At 44.7% G+C, this 16,650-nt stretch overlaps 1 protein-coding gene across 1 annotated transcript in view; it reads left to right on the top strand.

Moving 5' to 3' along the window:
- The window catches only part of LRIG1 (leucine rich repeats and immunoglobulin like domains 1), a 108,406-nt gene that overhangs the window by 69,465 nt on the left and 22,291 nt on the right, over nt 1–16,650 (top strand). Inside the window, exons 9-11 of the mRNA XM_056846696.1 lie at nt 6,246–6,317; nt 8,662–8,733; nt 12,209–12,372. Coding sequence (XP_056702674.1) covers nt 6,246–6,317; nt 8,662–8,733; nt 12,209–12,372 — 308 coding nt within the window. The remainder of the gene's footprint in view (nt 1–6,245; nt 6,318–8,661; nt 8,734–12,208; nt 12,373–16,650) is intronic.

The raw sequence follows: 16,650 nt of genomic DNA, 5'->3' as shown, positions 1-16,650 counted from the left end.
TTAAATAACAGATGAATGAACATTCACAGCTAGGAAAATGATCTCAATATATTTCCTCCAGGTGGAACTGGGTTTTGGAAACACAGGATAAGGAAGCAAGGTCCAAAACCTCAGCCAAGCTGAGAGAAGACCTAATGTGTAGTTCATACTCATAAAGGGGAAGGGGGGTCTGAAAGACCCACATGATGTCATGCTGCCTTTTCTTTTTGGTCTACCGTCACATATTTATTTTACCTAAAGCATTTTTATACTGCCTTTCCACTCAACCAACGGTCCCCAAGGCAGTGAACAATCAAAAACATTAAAACAAACTTTTAAAATACATATATAAAAACAAAACACGTAAATGGGAAAGAAGGTCAGTGAAGGAACACCAAATGAAACAGAAAATCTTCATCCACTGGCGAAAGACTGATGGGAGGTCAGATAAACCTCCCTAGAAGGGAATTTCATAATTTTTGATGTCACAGTGGAGAAGGCCTGTTCTCAGGCTGCCCCCTATCTAGCCTCAGATGGTGGGGCCAATCAAAGCAGGTCCCCTGATGTTGACTCTGTAGTGTTCGGGTAGGATCATATGGGAACAGGCGGCCCTGAAGTATGCTGGCCCCAACCTTGTTCAGGGCTTTAAAAGTCGATGCTAGCATCTTGAATTGGGCCCCAGAAGCAAACTGGGAGCCATTTTTTTGCCTAGGCGGCATGAGTGGGCGGGCCATTTAGTGGGTCAGTTTTCTTTCAGCCCCAAGAGTCAGGTATTGTATGTTCCTTTGCAAGGGAGAGGGAGAGGAAAGGTGGAGCAGCCAGTGGACAGATGAGATTGTAGCCCCAAAGACTGGGCTTGAGAGAAAAGAGTCCCGCTATGCAGGAAGGACTATTCTGACTACATTCCAAAGAGAGATAAGTACAACCGAGTAATCAACACGGCTCACACTATGTGCTCCATCTCCCCGCTGCGGTATGGTTTGAATTTGACCTGACAATTAGCTTGGGAGAACCAAAAGAAATAAATAAGGTGAAACAATTCTCTTCGATGGTATTTCTCTCTCCCATACTCGAAGGGAGGCATAGCTCTGCCCTTCAGCCCATAATGGTAGAACCATCCCTGGAGGAACTCCTGGAGATTCTCAGCCAAGGTGCTAAAAAGTCCCTTGTCAGAAAGTTGGCTTTCTCACAGATCTACATTTCCCCTTCTCACAAGTCTACAGTTCCCAGTGTTCCTTTGAGGAAATCACTGACAGTTAAATCAATTTTTAAATTTAAAGTGCAGACATGACCTAACTTCATCACAGTGCAACCGTGGAATAAAAAGAACAGTGGAATCCTGACCTATAATAATTTAGACCAGGGATTCCCAAACATCTTTGCCAAGCTCTCTCTGTGTCACCACTTCAGAAGTTCAAGCTCCAACAAACTCTTCTCCTTTAGTCTTCTTTCTTGCTGTGGGGCAGCCCCATCCTGAAGAGGGGGCAGATAGGCAGCGGCTGGGAGTGGCGCAGCCACGCCTCCTCCTCCTAGGCTTACTGGTTTCCACGGAGGGAAAAGTGCAGTTTAAAATAAATAAAAACAACAAAAACGGAGGAACGCCCCATTGAACAAAGCAAGGCTGCTCCACCAAAAAAGGTAGCGCAGTCATGCCACAGGTCAAGGGGGCTTTCCTGGGGTGAACGGGTTCGGAAGCTGCCCAAAGGTAGCTACGCCCCGGGAACGCCTCCCCCATGCTGACGGGGTATTCTCTTCCAGGATTTAGTTCCTGGAGTGGCTCCACTGGTGGTGTGGGCTGGTGGATCTCTGTGGATCCTGGATGGCGGCATGTTTGACCCCATGTCGGTGTAGGTCAAACTGGCTCCTAAGGTCACGCTGGCTCCTAAAAAGATTTGCCTCCCCTCCCCCCCCCATCAGAATTGCAGACTTAGTCTGTAACTTCTGGGACAGAAATCCAGTTTTGAAATTCTGTGTGAATGTAGTGGTGGATTACCTATAATACACAGATCTTTCTTGGAAAACAGACATGAATTGTAGGAACATTATTTACCTCAGTGCTTTCTGTTTAGGATTAAAAGGAGGAGCAGCTCTGAGGTGCAAGCCTAGACAAGGCCCTTGTTGGTTAATGTGGGATAGTTGGTTTACGCAGCCAAGGTGCAATTTCCTGCAGAGAACATGAGTTTGCCAACTCCTCATCTGATCCAGTAGGTTTAACTGGGTGTGTCTGAGAACTAACGTATCCAGGAAAGGCATATCTGAAAGTTGTTCGTGTGTTCTTGGTGGAAGTGGTTACACGTGCGGGTTACCTAAGGAATTGCCTGTGATTATTTTTTTTACTCCTCTTATAACCTGTTTTAGCAGGCTGTTCCCAGTACTCAAAACTGGCAAAATATGCAAATCCCCCACATTACCATAATTACTTTGCAATAAATGCATTTTGCAAAACATATGTCATTTTATGTAGGTAGAGCTTATTGCTGATGTACACGTAGGCAGGCACTCTGTTTCTGGAAGTTGCGCTGGGTTGACTGACACTGCCATTTTCCTTTTCTGTAAGAACCACTTTCAATTACGGTCTGTTAAAAACAACAACAAAAGACATATGTTGGGGCCCAAATCTTGTAAAACAAGATCTCACTCATGTCTGTTATACATGTTATTGTTTTCTGAGCATTGGCAAATGTGCATTTTTACTTAGAATCATAGAATCATAGAGTTGGAAGTGACAACTAGGGTCATCTAGTCCAACTCCCTGCACAATGCAGGAAATTCTGAACTATCCCACACACACACACACACACCCCACTCCCCCCACACCCCCAGTGACCCATACATCATGCCCAGAAGATGGCCAAGGTTCCCTCCCTCTCATGATCTGCCTAAGGTCATAGAATCAGCATTGCTGACAGATGGCCATCTAGCCTCTTCTTAAAAACCTCCAGGGAAGGAGAGCTTACCACCTCCCGAGGAAGCCTGTTCCACTGAGGAACCGCTCTGTTAGAAAATTGGTTCTCGTAGGTTATCCGGGCTGTGTAACCGTGGTCTTGGTATTTTCTTTCCTGACGTTTCGCCAGCAGCTGTGGCCGGCATCTTCAGAGGAGTAACACTGAAGGACAGTGTCTCTCAGTGTCAAGTGTGTGTAGGAAGAGTAATACATAGTCAGAAAGGGGTTGGGTTTGAGCTGAATCATTGTCCTGCAAAAAGTAACAAAGGTAATGTGCTAACCATTGTCTTGTAAGTATCAAGATAATGTGCTAATGAGGGTGTGGTATGTTAGCACATTATCTTGATACTTACAGGACAATGGTTAGCACATTACCTTTGTTACTTTTTGCAGTACAATGATTCAGCTCAAACCCAACCCCTTTCTGACTATATATTACTCTTCCTACACACTTGACACTGAGAGACACTGTCCTTCAGTGTTACTCCTCTGAAGATGCCTGCCACAGCTGCTGGCGAAACATCAGGAAAGAAAATACCAAGACCACGGTTACACAGCCCGGATAACCTACGAGAACCAATGAACTCTGACCGTGAAAGCCTTCGACAATATTTTGTTAGAAAATTCTTCTTAATGTCTAGACTTAAAAACATATATCTGCATAATGTTTCCTATATCTTTTTAATCCACTTTAGATCTTCAGAAAATACTGCCATATGCAGTGTTGATTTGTAATATAAATATCTTTAGACAACTGAAGGAGGGAACTAGCAAAATAGAGTACCTTACCTAAAAAAAGTATGTATCCCTAGCTGTGACGTGGCTCAGTGGCAGAATATCTGCTTTGTATACAAAAAGGATCTTTAGTTCAGTCCTTGGCATCTCCAGTTAAAAGGATCAGGTAGTAGGTGGTATGAAAGACCTCTAACTGGAGACGCTGGAGAATCACTACCAAAGTAGATAATATGTCCTGTGATAAAACCAGTGGTTTGGCTCAGTGTAAGGTGATGTTATGTATGTTCTCTGTGAACCTCTCTTGCATGAGAAGTCCTACTCCAGCCCTTATCACCTGTCTCACTGGAGCAATCCTTAATCAGGTCACATGGTGGAGAGTCCTCATGACCCTACCACTCTCACATTTTCTTGGCCTGTTGTAATCTTAACTTTTGCATTTATTCATGGAAGTGAGTTAGAGAAATATTCCTGTTTAATTAAAATAATACTAGTATGAACTTGGACAGTAGTATCCCAGGATCCATCATATAGTATCTTCCTCAACCTCCCCCCCCCCCGAAGTTTTGCTTATCAGGGTTACATTACATTAAAAAATTAAGGACAAAAACTCTAGAAAGAAGATAAAGTGACAGGATAAAACCTGCAAAAACATGATTTAAATCTCAGGTCAGTGCTAGCTTAGGGCCAAACTAAAGATATACGTGACATATGTCAGGTTTCCCCAACCCAACTTACAGTCGCACATGAGTTTGGGGAAGTAACATTCCCAAGGGCTTCACAACAGGGGCTTCAGCCTTCCCTCCTCTGTTGTTTTTCCAAGCCAAAATGGCCACGGTTGGGGGGGGGCTGTTTGCTCCAATGTGAGCCTCCACTTGCTGTAGTCATTGCATGTGGAGCACCATATCGAGGTAAATAGTGCCTCCCAATGACCATTTCAGCTTGGGAAAACAGCACGGGAGGGAAGGCTGAAACTCTTCCCCCCTCTGCACTGTACTCCTAAACTGATTCAGGTCCTGGAGCACTTGAGAATGTTAGTTCCCTAAAATCACGTGCGACTGCCAGCTGGGTTGGGGGGCTCCCAACCCGATGTACGTCATATATATCTTCTAGTTTGGCCTTTAGGACCCTAGCAATTAAAAGCCAACAGAAGTAGAGAGGTTTTAACAGCATTTTCCAGTTGTTGTGGTTGTCTGTTTTCCTGAGTATTCAAACCAGACTCATCTAATATAACAGAAGGGTAGAGATGAGCACAGTACTTCATTTTGGAATATAATATGATTTCGGTATTTCATGTTTTATTTAAAAATACATTTCTTAGAAGTGGTACATTGGTTTAGAAGGCAAAATGGAAATTCCTCCTGCCATAGCTTGCCAAATCCTGTCATTTTGGGGATATGGTTTTGAACTTTGGAACTTAGCGATACCAAGGCTTTTCATCCCGGTTGACTCAGAAATGGCTTCTTCTTTTTTTTCCTAAACTGGCACAAATTTCCATTTTAGTTCTGTCATGTGCTCAAGTAGGTTCTTTGGGGAAATAATTTCTCACCTTATAATGAATGACTTAGTGAATATAAACTAGAAGCACTCTCTACATAAAAAACACCTCCACGTTTTACAGTGTGACTATAAAAATCCATATTCAGCTGTCAAAAAGTTATGGAATTTAAAAAAATTAAATGCTTCATTGCAGTATATTGTTCTTGCACGATAATTTGAATTTTTTTTGCCATGGATTTGGCTAACATACGAAGCAGCAGTAGAAACCAAGGGATACTGGTAGGCAGCAAGTATTGCTATAAAACATAAATGTTGTGCTTGTGGGTTATCTGGGCTGTGTAACCGTGGTCTTGGTATTTTCTTTCCTGACGTTTTGACAGCAGCTGTGGCAGGCATCTTCAGAGGAGTAACACTGAAGGACAAATACCAAGACCACGGTTACACAGCCCGGATAACCCACAAGAACCAATTAACTCTGACCGTGAAAGCCTTCGACAATATTATAAATGTTGTGCGTTTGTGTATCTATGTAAAATTTGGTCATTTCTGGGAGAGAGACAGAGGACATGTTAACAGTTTATTCAGGAGGTTGTCAAGTGGATTTTGTTCCTTCTGTGATAATGAGGTCTGGAAATTTGCTTGCTGGGTTATCTAGAAATTTTCCGAGTCTGTATTGGCAGTCCATTTTGTTACCAGCAAGGACTTCAGTGTGCTGAGGCGATGGTCCAGAGTCTCATTTAAACTGTGTTCTCTCTGATAACCGAAGGTCAACACATATACTGACTCCCCTTCCCCAGTAACCAAAGCAAACCTCCATTTTTTAATGCAGTACAGCGTATCTTGTGTAAAGCTATCATCGCCATTAAGTTCTAATATAGATAAAAGTATTTAATTTCAGGGAACGGGGGGAAAGCACGCATACTCCGGCTTCCTTAATCCCCACGGGTCATATTTCCAGTGCCTTACTCGGGGATGTTTCATCAGATACAGCCATGCTAATTGGGGTCTTTTCATTTTCTTTTCTTTGCTGTTTTTCTCTCCCACCCCCCTTTCCACTGCTTATCTGGCGCTGGGTGTTTGGAAACTGCAGGACTCTGTTTGGAAACAAGATCAAGTCTGTGGCCAAGGAGGCGTTCTCAGGCTTGGAGGCCCTGGAACACCTGTGAGTAACCCACAATGCGTTGCGGGCTCGCAGTGAAGTGGCTGGGTGGGAGAGGGGAAGTCTGCCAGCAGTGGCTGCCGGAGAGGCCTGCTAGCAATTTAATAGCATCTTTGTAAGCTGAGAAGCCGGTCCATTTGTGAGAGCCAGCTGCTTCCTTCTCATTACAAGTCAGCTTCGACTCTGGCTTTTTTTTTTTTCCCCACCAGGAAGAAAGTTATAGAACACATGGCCAGTTTGCATGCTTTTGATTTCTCTTTCTCTTTTGGTCAAGTACAATGGATTACATCTCATTTATTCACGCAGAGCCACAACTAGTGTTTTGGTCCGCTGGGAAACCTGCCCTTCGTTCTCACACTCTGTTCGACTCTCCCCGGTGTCCACGGGTCCTTGGCTTTCTCCATCCTCTCCACCTGAGCCTGAAAAGGGCTGTGAGTGGAAGAGGAGGAGGGAGAGCAAGCCCAGCACCTCCAGCTATTGCCTTTACTAGTGTGGTAGGACAAGCAGGAGGGCTACCAGCCATTTTGTTTTAGCGCTTATCCTCTCCGTTTGCTCGGAATGAGCTCAGAATAGGGCAAGTGGACCTGGCAAAGCAAACGATGGATGCTTAACGCTGCTATTTTATGGGCTGGAATTGATAAGAAACATCAGCCACTTAATCCTTTTACAGCGCATTCCTGAGCTTTAACACCCTTAGGAGACCAGGAAGGCGCTGCACCGGCATTAGGGCCCCCCGCGCCAGCGTCTTGGCTACTTACACCAGTGTTAGTGGCCCCAGCACTGGCGAGGAGGCCTGGATGCTGGTCTCCGGGTGCTGCCGTGGTATAAAGGCCCGTGCTGGCGTTCCGGAGAACATCCCGGTGTCCCAGGAGGCGTTCTCGGGATGGGCCGGGGGGAGGAGCTACTGTTAGGCAGCCTCCTGTCCCCTTTCACCTTGGGTACGCCGGCGGCGAGAAAAGTAAGGCTGCACCTGCTTTTTAGTAGGCGCAGCTTTGCTTTTCTCTGTGGGGCGAAAAACCCCATTTAAAATTTAAAGAGGCTTTAAAAGGCTTTTTTTTTTTTGGCGCTGGAGAAACGGGTTAGGAGGCTCCGCAGCGGCGCCTCCTCCCCGCTGTTTCTCCACGCCGAAAGCTCAGGAATGCACTGTTATGTTCTCTGGGTTTCCCTCCAATCAGGAGCCCAAGTAACTTTTAGTGCAGATCGACCAAGGGGAGCCCTCTGCACTCATGAGGGCCTGGTGGACTAGATTAAGGCTTTTGTGTTTACGTGATGCTAGTATGCATGCAATGCAGCGGGCATCATGTTTTGATACATTGCTGGCCTCCATAGGTGCTTATGGAATTAATTCCAGTTAAGGAACACACACCAAAGATATAATAAAGAACTGGTCTCCTTACAGGTTCTTTCTGAAAATATCAGCCAAAGGAAATACTGGGATATTGGGTTAGATCCATTGCAAAATGTCTGCTTGCACTAGAGCTTTTGCACAAGCGAAAATGCAAGAAAAAATTTGTGCTCAGTCAAATATTGTATCCCATTTGCATTTGTATCCCGTTTGCTTCAAGAAACCTTTTTGAATGTGATTTTTGAAAAATACACCGGCTTGAACTAAATAGTTCCCCTTTCCCCTGTGTGCATTGCCTTTCTTAAGATCCATGCTCTGAGAATCAAGTGAAACTATTTCATCTTGAAAGATTCAAGTCCAAGAGGCTCTTTACTACCAATGATCCTTGACAGCCTAGATTTTTGCAGAATGGTCACGGAACCTGTTGGGGATTGAACAGGTTTATTCAAACATAATTGCACTTCATTGTCATGATACAGTAATAGCAAAAAAATTAATGCAGGTGATTTAAATCCACTCTGAGCATCTTTGGGGTTTGTATGTGTGCTGCAAAGGGACACTAAAGACAATTTTTTTCTTTTTAAATATTTAACAAGAAGTTTCCAAAACAAACTGTGTCAACTGGTTGTCAAAGAATTCCTACCTTTTGTTACGTATGTTTGACTCCTGTAGTTGACACCTGAGCCGGATTATTTAGGGAACTCAGTATGTTGTGCAGTACACTTAAAAGTGAATACTTCTTACATGTGAGTTTTAGGCTGCAGGTTTTAAAAGGTGGCGATGATTACTGGAACAGCCACCACTTGCAGTTACATCAGTTTGTCCAGCGAACAACACCACACTTTGTGAGGACACACGATCCCGGATAAGTAGGTGTATACATATTACAATTCACTGCAAAGCCATAAAGACATTAAACTGAACCAAATGCTTCTTTAGTGACAAAACCAATTAATCTTTCTCTCCATGTGTTTAAACACCTTTCCCCCCCACCCCCTGCAGTAACCTTGGAGATAATGCAATCCGGTCTGTTCAAGCAGATGCCTTTGCCAGACTGAAGAGCCTGAAGGAGCTGTAAGTAACTGGGGCTGTTAGGGGCTATCCTAAAACACATGTTGTTGCATCGCTTCCTTGTCCCAGCGGCTGTTCTCACCCTCCTCTTCCCTGCCCCCCAATCACCCCCACCCCAGTATTACTGCTCTCCACTTGCCGCCCCTCTGGAGTTATTTTTACAATTGAGCAGATGTCACGGGCTCATCTCGCTGTCCGTAATGAGTGAAATTCGATCGTCTCAGCAGCTTCTTTCATTGAACTGCATCTGCGCCCTTATCCATCTCCGTTCAGGAAATCCAGGCTCCTGTTCTCTAGCCTTACCGAGCATTCAGTGGGTGACTTAAAATCTCGGCAGCAAGCCTGCTTCTCCTTTTCCCTATTCACATTTATGGTTTGGTGACGTTTCGGCAATAAGTTCGAATTTCACCCTTGGTGCGCGCTAAGTCTTAAGGATGGGAAAAATTGCGGACGTGTTAGCAGATCTGACATTACAGCTGTGTGAGGGAGATCTGGTTTAGCACATTACTTGCCAGACTTCCTGCCTGGTGATGCTTTCCACTCCCACCTCCCCAAATGTTAATATGCTGCTTATGCTCGACCGGATGTTCAAGTGACATTTGATGTCTAGGCACTTTAATGTATTAGGTCCCTTTCCAAGAGAAAACATCAGCCAGGCACAGAATTTGTTCACATGTTATGTATTTGTGGCGTAGGAGTAACCTCTCTTCCAGTTTACAAAATCCTGGAGGTGACTGCTCACTTCAGTCAACCAGGCTTCTATAGAAACCTGGCATTCAGGGTCAGTTTGCTGTCTACACCCAGCAAGGTACTATTTGCCTTGAGCCAATAGTGCCTTTTTAGGGTGTCAAGAATTTTCCCCAGTCCTACCTAAAATCTCATATTAGGAGATGCCTCCTATGTGCAAAGCATTTCTATGTAGGGTAGTAAACTGGGTGGCTTGTGCCAGTCACGGAAACAGCAAAGCCAAACCAACCAGAGGCAAGGTTTCTGGGGACTCCAGAAAAATGTGACTTCGTAAATTAACCCGAAAAGGACTGAGCATGTTTCAGGAAACATGGAAGTTGGAAAGCTGTTGAGATCAGCTATGAACATATGAAGCTGCCTTATACTGAATCAGACCAATGGTCCATCAAGGTCAGTATTGTCTACTCAGACTGGCTCTCCAGGGTCTCTGGTAGAAGTCTTTCATACCACCTTCTACCTCATCCTTTAAACTGGAGAGGCCAGGGATTGAACTTGGGACCTTCTGCTTGCCAAGCAGATGCTCTACCACTAAGCCATGCCCCCCTCCCCATTTGGGGGGTGAAATTGGCTTGATCAAGGACCTGAGCTCTTATAGTATCACAGAGAGCATTTTCCAAAGATTTTGTATAATGTGAAGTATGCTGCTGAAGAGAAGAGAGAGCCTTTGTTGTCCTCATGCCAACTTAGTGTGCAGCAACTGTGAGGAAGGCAAATGCTGCTGCAGTCGCTTTGTTTGTGGGTTTCCTAGAGGCACCTGGTTGGCCACTGTGTGAACAGACTGCTGGACTTGATGGGCCTTGGTCTGATCCAGCAGGGCCTTTCTTATGTTCTTATTTTCAAACCCTATTCTGGGGATTATATGGAAAGGGGGTGAAAATGAAATGGCCGATATTATGATGCCCCTGTGTAGATCTGTGGTGTGGCCTCATTTGGAATACTGTGTGAAGTTCTGCTCACCATATCTCTAAAAGGACATTGCAGAGCTGGAAAAAGTACAGAAGAGGGCAAGGAAAATGATTAAGGGGTTGGTCCACTTTTCCTATGAGGAAAGGCTGAAGAGCTTAAGACTCTTCAGTTTAGAAAAGAGATGACTAAGCCAGAGACATGCTAGAGGTTTATCAAATTATGCATGGGGTAGAGAGAGTGGACAGAGAGAACTACTTCTCCCAGAATTCTATAACTCGATGGCATCCATTGAAGTTGATGAGCATAGATTCAGGATAGGACAATAGGAAATGTTTCTTTCTTTACAAAGCGAGTTATTAAAATGTGGAATTCACTGCCAGAGGATGTAGTGATGGCCTTGGGCATCGATTACTTTAAAAGGGGACAAGACAAGTTCATGGACAAGTTCATGGTCTATCAGCAGCTACTAGCCATGGTACTACTAGCCAGGGAACCTCCACTTTCAGAGGCAATAAAGATCTGACTCCCAGTGCCAGGAGGCAATATCAGGGGAGGGTGCTGGCTTCTATTCCCTGTTATTGGCCCTCCAGAGTAACTGGTTGGCCACTGTGTGACACAGGATGCTGGACTAGATGGACCGCTGGTCTGATCCACCAAGCCACTTCTTATGTTCTTATGTATTGGGGGGGAGTGGGGGGGGGGAAGAGAAGAGGCTTGCATTAACGTTTCACTTTATGATTTACTTGAGTCATCTCTTGTTTTGGATGCCCCTTCAAAGGATCTTTGGAATAGAAGTTTTATTTGTTAGAACTTGTATCAGGAGAGACTCCCATGCTGCCAAAAGCTGCCTTCAGATAGTCACGGCTGCATTGCCCATTTGCTACTGTTATATAAAAAGAGGACTTCAGGCCTGACATACCATTCTGCATGGTCTGGCTCCGATCATGGGAACAGCATGGTCCCCTGAATCCCCCTAAAGGCTCCATTTATAAAGAAGCAATCTCAGTGCAACCTTCCTCCTGCCCTCCAACCTTACTTCCAGAATACAATGTTGATGCTAGAATAGAGAAAATAGGCTTTTATTGCCTTCTCAGCCATCAGTGTGCGTGACCTGGCTCCACCTTCAGCAAACTGGGAGTAGCGGAGCCCTGAATACAGAACTGTAGTTAGAATGAATGGGATTGACTTTCTGATACTTAGGGCTGTTTAGCTTGGAAAGAAGGCGGTTAAGGGGAGACATGATAGAGGTCTATAAAATTATGCATGATATTGAGAGAGTGAACAGAGAAGCTTTTCTCCCTCTCTCATAATACTAGGACATGGGGTCGTCTGCTGAAGCTGGAGGGTGAGAGATTCGAAACAAATAAAAGGAAGTATTTCTTCATACAACACATAGTTAAATTGTGGAACTCCCTGCCCCAGGATGTGGTGATGGCTGCCAATTTGGAAGGCTTTAAGAGGGGAGTGGACACGTTCATGGAGGAGAGGGGCATTCATGGCTACTAGTCAAAATGGATACTAGTCATGATGCATACCTGATCTCTCCAGGATCAGAGGAGCATGCCTATTATCTTAGGTGCTGTGGAACACAGGCAGGATAATGCTGCTGCATTATCTTGTTTGGGGGCTTCCTAGAGGCACCTGGTTGGCCACTGTGTGAACAGACTGCTGGACTTGATGGACCTTGGTCTAGTCAAGCATGGCTTTTCTTATGTTCTTATGATCCTGTGTTTGTGATAGTGTTAAGGAAAGGCAAGCGGTTCAGCTTTTAAAGACTCCCTCACAAGTTTCACCACTCTCTCGCTTTTTGCTTGTTTCCCTCTAGCCACATCAACAGTGAGAGCTTCCTGTGTGATTGTCATCTCAAATGGCTGCCGCAGTGGTTAACCAGGAAGGAACTGCAGCCACTCGTGCTAGCCACCTGCGCCCACCCGGAGTCATTAAAGGGCAGAAGCATTTTCGATGTGGTGCCAGAAGGTTTTGTATGTGGTAAGTCTTGACTGTAACCTAGTAATTTTGAGGTTGTTTAGAAGGGCAGACTTTACACAGGAATTGGTATGTACTTTGCGGCTAGCTTGCTCTGTTGCATGTGGTGAAGTAGGGGCATTCCTCTTAGTATGATTAAACTTGTCACTGGGCAGAGCTGTTTTTCAATCAGAATGGCATATCGACAGAATACAGCAATGCATATCTAGAACTCTGTTACCTAACTTGAGATTTGGGGACCCCACAGTAGATTATGGAAGCCTTATTTTGGGGCGCGGGGGCAGGGAGATCAGGTCACGTGGCTACTGTGGAGGTGACTTTCATAGCATACTGATAGAGTATAAAAGCCGTAATGCAAGGAAATTTACCAAATTATTTGTTCAACACGCCCTTACCTGATTGTAATGCATGGCTGGGCAGTTTGTGGTCCATATGTTTTTTTTCCCATTGGTGCATTGTCCCGTACCAATGCTGAAGTCCTACACTGAGTTTAACTGTGGCCTGCGAAAGCTCCTCACTTTGCAATTGCTATAATGGCCACAACGTCCACAAAGATATTTTTTAAATCAGGAAACATTATTACAGGGTAGCTTGCCATAATACTGTAATGTAAAAACAGCTTTCCTGGCACCTGCCAAGTGTTTTTAGAAAGAGGCCAGGGCCAGGTGAGGCTTTTGATTTGCCATTGGAAATTTAATTGCCTGTGCAGATTTTTTAAAAATGTTGCTTTGGCAGCAGCTGCCACCACAACACAAGGATTTTCACTCTGTGACTGAAGGTAAGCAGTGGCAGCAGCCATTTTGTGGCTGGCTCCACCTCCTGTGGCAGCCATATTGTGGCTGGCTCCACCTCCTGTGGCAGCCATGTTGTGGCTTTGCCCACCGTGCTGTGTCAGAAATCCAAAGGTTCCCACAGGCTGAAAAAGGTCAGGGACCCCTGGGATAGATGATAAAAGAGTGTCATAGGGATGTGCGGGTATAGCTTCCTATCTGTTCTTGTTAGCATCTCCCATGATGCAGCCTAAAGCCGTATTGCTCAGGGCCAAACTAAATGTGACGGTGAACTCATGGCCACCAGGACATCGTCGTTTTAAAATGCAGCAAGAGGCCAATACTAATTGGGCCCACAGCTCTTTTCTCCCCACCTTGTGCCTTTTTAAAGTGGCAAAATGGGATCAGGCCCTCGCAGCATTTTAAAATCACTTTAAAGTGGGGATGGAGAACATGTGGTGGCCGTGAAATCACCATCCCGTTGAGTTTGGCCCTCAGTTTTATGCTGTGTGGATGGTAATGGAAGCAAGACTTTCCTTTGAGAACCCGCTTCCCAGTAGAATCTGAAAAATTGACAACCTGAATGTGTACGTAGGCACAAGGTCATTTGCCCGATGTCTTTGTTTTTAAAGAAAATGCTGTGTTCTGTAAGGATGGTCTATAATCAGAGGCAGCAGATGAATGAAGCTACATGAGACTTCTGCTCAGAATTTTGCAGGACTTTGTCGCTCTTGGATGAGGTTGATCATCTCATCCAATGTGCCCTAGGACACGGTGCAATCAACAGCAAATCCCAGTATGTGTTGTGAACTGATAGTCTTCCTTGCCCAAATATCATTAATAATTTCCAGGGCTGCCGAGAGGGCAGGCCTAGAGGGACAAAATTCTGGGTGGCCTTGAACCAGCAAATCATGTGACTTGTTTTCATGTGAAATTTGGGTTGCATCCAGGTGGTGTGAAGAGGGGCTCTTTTGCCGAGGGGGGAGCACTGTGGCTCCAGGCATGGTAGCTTACACAAAAAAAACCTGACAGTCTGGTACCATGTGACCACCACAATCGAACCACTACGGAACTTTAAGATTCTCTATAAAATCTAATGAAGTATTTCAAGTGTACGTTGTGTAAATAGTACACCCCTTTTCTCCCTTTTTGGACCCTGATAAATTAATAGAGGTTTTAATTGTGAAAATACGAGTGTGGGGGAAATTATCAGCTCACAAAATGGAGAAAGTTTGAGAATGTGCCATGGTGCGATTTCAAAATTCATTTTTGATTACTATAAATGGCACCCTTCAGGGAATTTGTTGTTTAAGAACTATTATCCCAAGTATCATTAAAAAGCAGGTCAAATCTAGCACCACCGAAAAGAACCCAGGAGCTGTAGTTTTAAGGCAGCTTAAGTCATATCTCTTAAAGTTCACAAGAAAGCATTTAATGGGTCTGTAGGATGCTGGTTCAGAATTTAGGGCCAACTGTAGAACTGCCAGTTGCTTTGGGGTATGCACTTTTTTTTCCCTTGAAGAGGCCTTTTTTATACTATTGTTTTAGGGAAGGGTTATGAACTAGCACAGTAAACAAAGAGCAGCTGAAACTACATGTGCATAACGTTTACCTCTTAAAAATGGAACCGTTTATAAAGTTTAGAGCCAAGTTGCAGCGGCTCATATTTTCCTGCTCTTAAACGAAAAGGAACCCTTTTTGTCGTCCAGCTTGTTTATTGGTGTAGAACTGACACCGTCCTACCTAACGCATTAGGTGGTGCTAGTTTTATACAGAGAATAACAGAAGAATCCATCAGTTCTGTCGAAAGCCTAATCCGCTGGCCCCATTGTTCACACCACGCACTGCAATCAGATCAGCCCAAACATACCGGCACCTGCTCAGATCACAGGAGTATCTCAGCTGCTGAGATGATCTCACTCTCCAGCTGTGTGTGCGCGCAAAAGACGATTAGGAAATGCATAGACAATAACACAGATAAAGGCATGGTCCCACCCACCATCAGTGTGACCACACCTTGCTTACAGCATGCATTGAGGTCAGTCTCTGTTGAGGACACACAGCAACAACAACATGTGGCTGGGGTGGGAACCAAACCTCACACCTAAACAGGAAAGTGTAGTTATTCTCCCCCAAGTGAAAGTGCAAGGCCTAGAGTTGCTCAGGACTGCACTGAGACACCTTGCACCATTCACCTAGTTAACCCAGATATAGCTATGTTGGGGAAACTGCATGGCTTAGCAACAACTACCAGTGATAACTGTGGCTGGTAGGAGCTGTTGCATCATTCTGTTTGAGGAACTGCAGGTGAGACCTACTGTTCCTGCTTTGGTCAGCATAATACGATCAGCGGTTGCAACATGGCCTCTGTGACATGTGGTCACCTGACCCCCTGGTGGCTCGTGTTTGCTTGTGATTGGTTGGCGATATCTACGCTTCTGAGGGAAGGTCTGGCCAAGACCTGACAACACAGAAGGAACTTTTTGTGTGTGTGTTACACCTTAAGGCAGGGGTATAAAACATAAGGCCTGCGGGCCAGATCCAGCCCCTTGAGAGCTCTTATCTGGCTCACGAGATATCTGAGGCAGCCACACCCCTCCACTCTCGATCGAGGCTGGTGAGGCCTGGCTCGGCTCTCACCAAGTGACATTTATGTCATATCCGGCCCTTGTGACAATTGAGTTCAACACCCCTGCCCTAAGGCTTCTCCTGACTTTGGTCTTTTTTATGTGGCTCTCAATACTTAAAATGTTATTGTTTTACCATTATTTATTGTTCAACTAAATGATTAATATTTTTCTTATTTTTTATTTTTTTTCCATTTTGTAATATAAGATGCTTTGAGTCTGGCAAGGGGGAAAATGGTTAATAAACTGCCTCAAAAACACATAATTCTTGTCTTAATATCAATATCAGGTTCGCAAAAGCATTATTAGATCATTATAATTATTTATTCATTTGAGTCTTGCCTCTCTGCAGAGCCATTCAGTGTTGCTAACAAAAGTTATAAAAGAGAATTCATATGCAAATATATGAAAGCCAACAATAGTGTAATTAAGCTGTAGAAAAGCAGCTATTGAGACTTTTAACCACTACACCACACATGGCTTAGGAATGCTTTAATTCTTGCAAGTTTGGCTCACTTTGCATTTGCCGGAGGTGATCAGGCAGCCCATTACTTGATGTGCTCTTCAGCTGTTCGCAACTTGTTCGTGTGTATTTGCATGAAGAGGCTACTTGCAGCCATCAGAAGCTGACTCCCACCTGATGAGACTTCCTTCCTTCTGGGGAACACTTGCTCCGTACTCAGCAAGGTTTTTGGGGGGTTGAGTGATCTGGAGGGGCTCCCAGCTGATCCTCTGATTGTCCATCCTAGAATCTTTTCTGCCTCTCTGACTTGCTGAGAGGTAAAGAATTGGGGTGGGGGAGTGATCAAAACCCAACTGATTTCCCTTCTTCCCACCCCAAACTGGCAGCTTAGGCTGCAGAGAAAAGGGAAGAAATGAGCTGT

The sequence above is a fragment of the Euleptes europaea genome, chromosome 1 (assembly GCF_029931775.1).
Source record: "Euleptes europaea isolate rEulEur1 chromosome 1, rEulEur1.hap1, whole genome shotgun sequence".
Classification (NCBI taxonomy): Eukaryota; Metazoa; Chordata; class Lepidosauria; order Squamata; family Sphaerodactylidae; genus Euleptes; species Euleptes europaea.
Note: the sequence above shows the minus strand (reverse complement) of the source record. Positions and strands in the feature narration are given on the sequence as shown.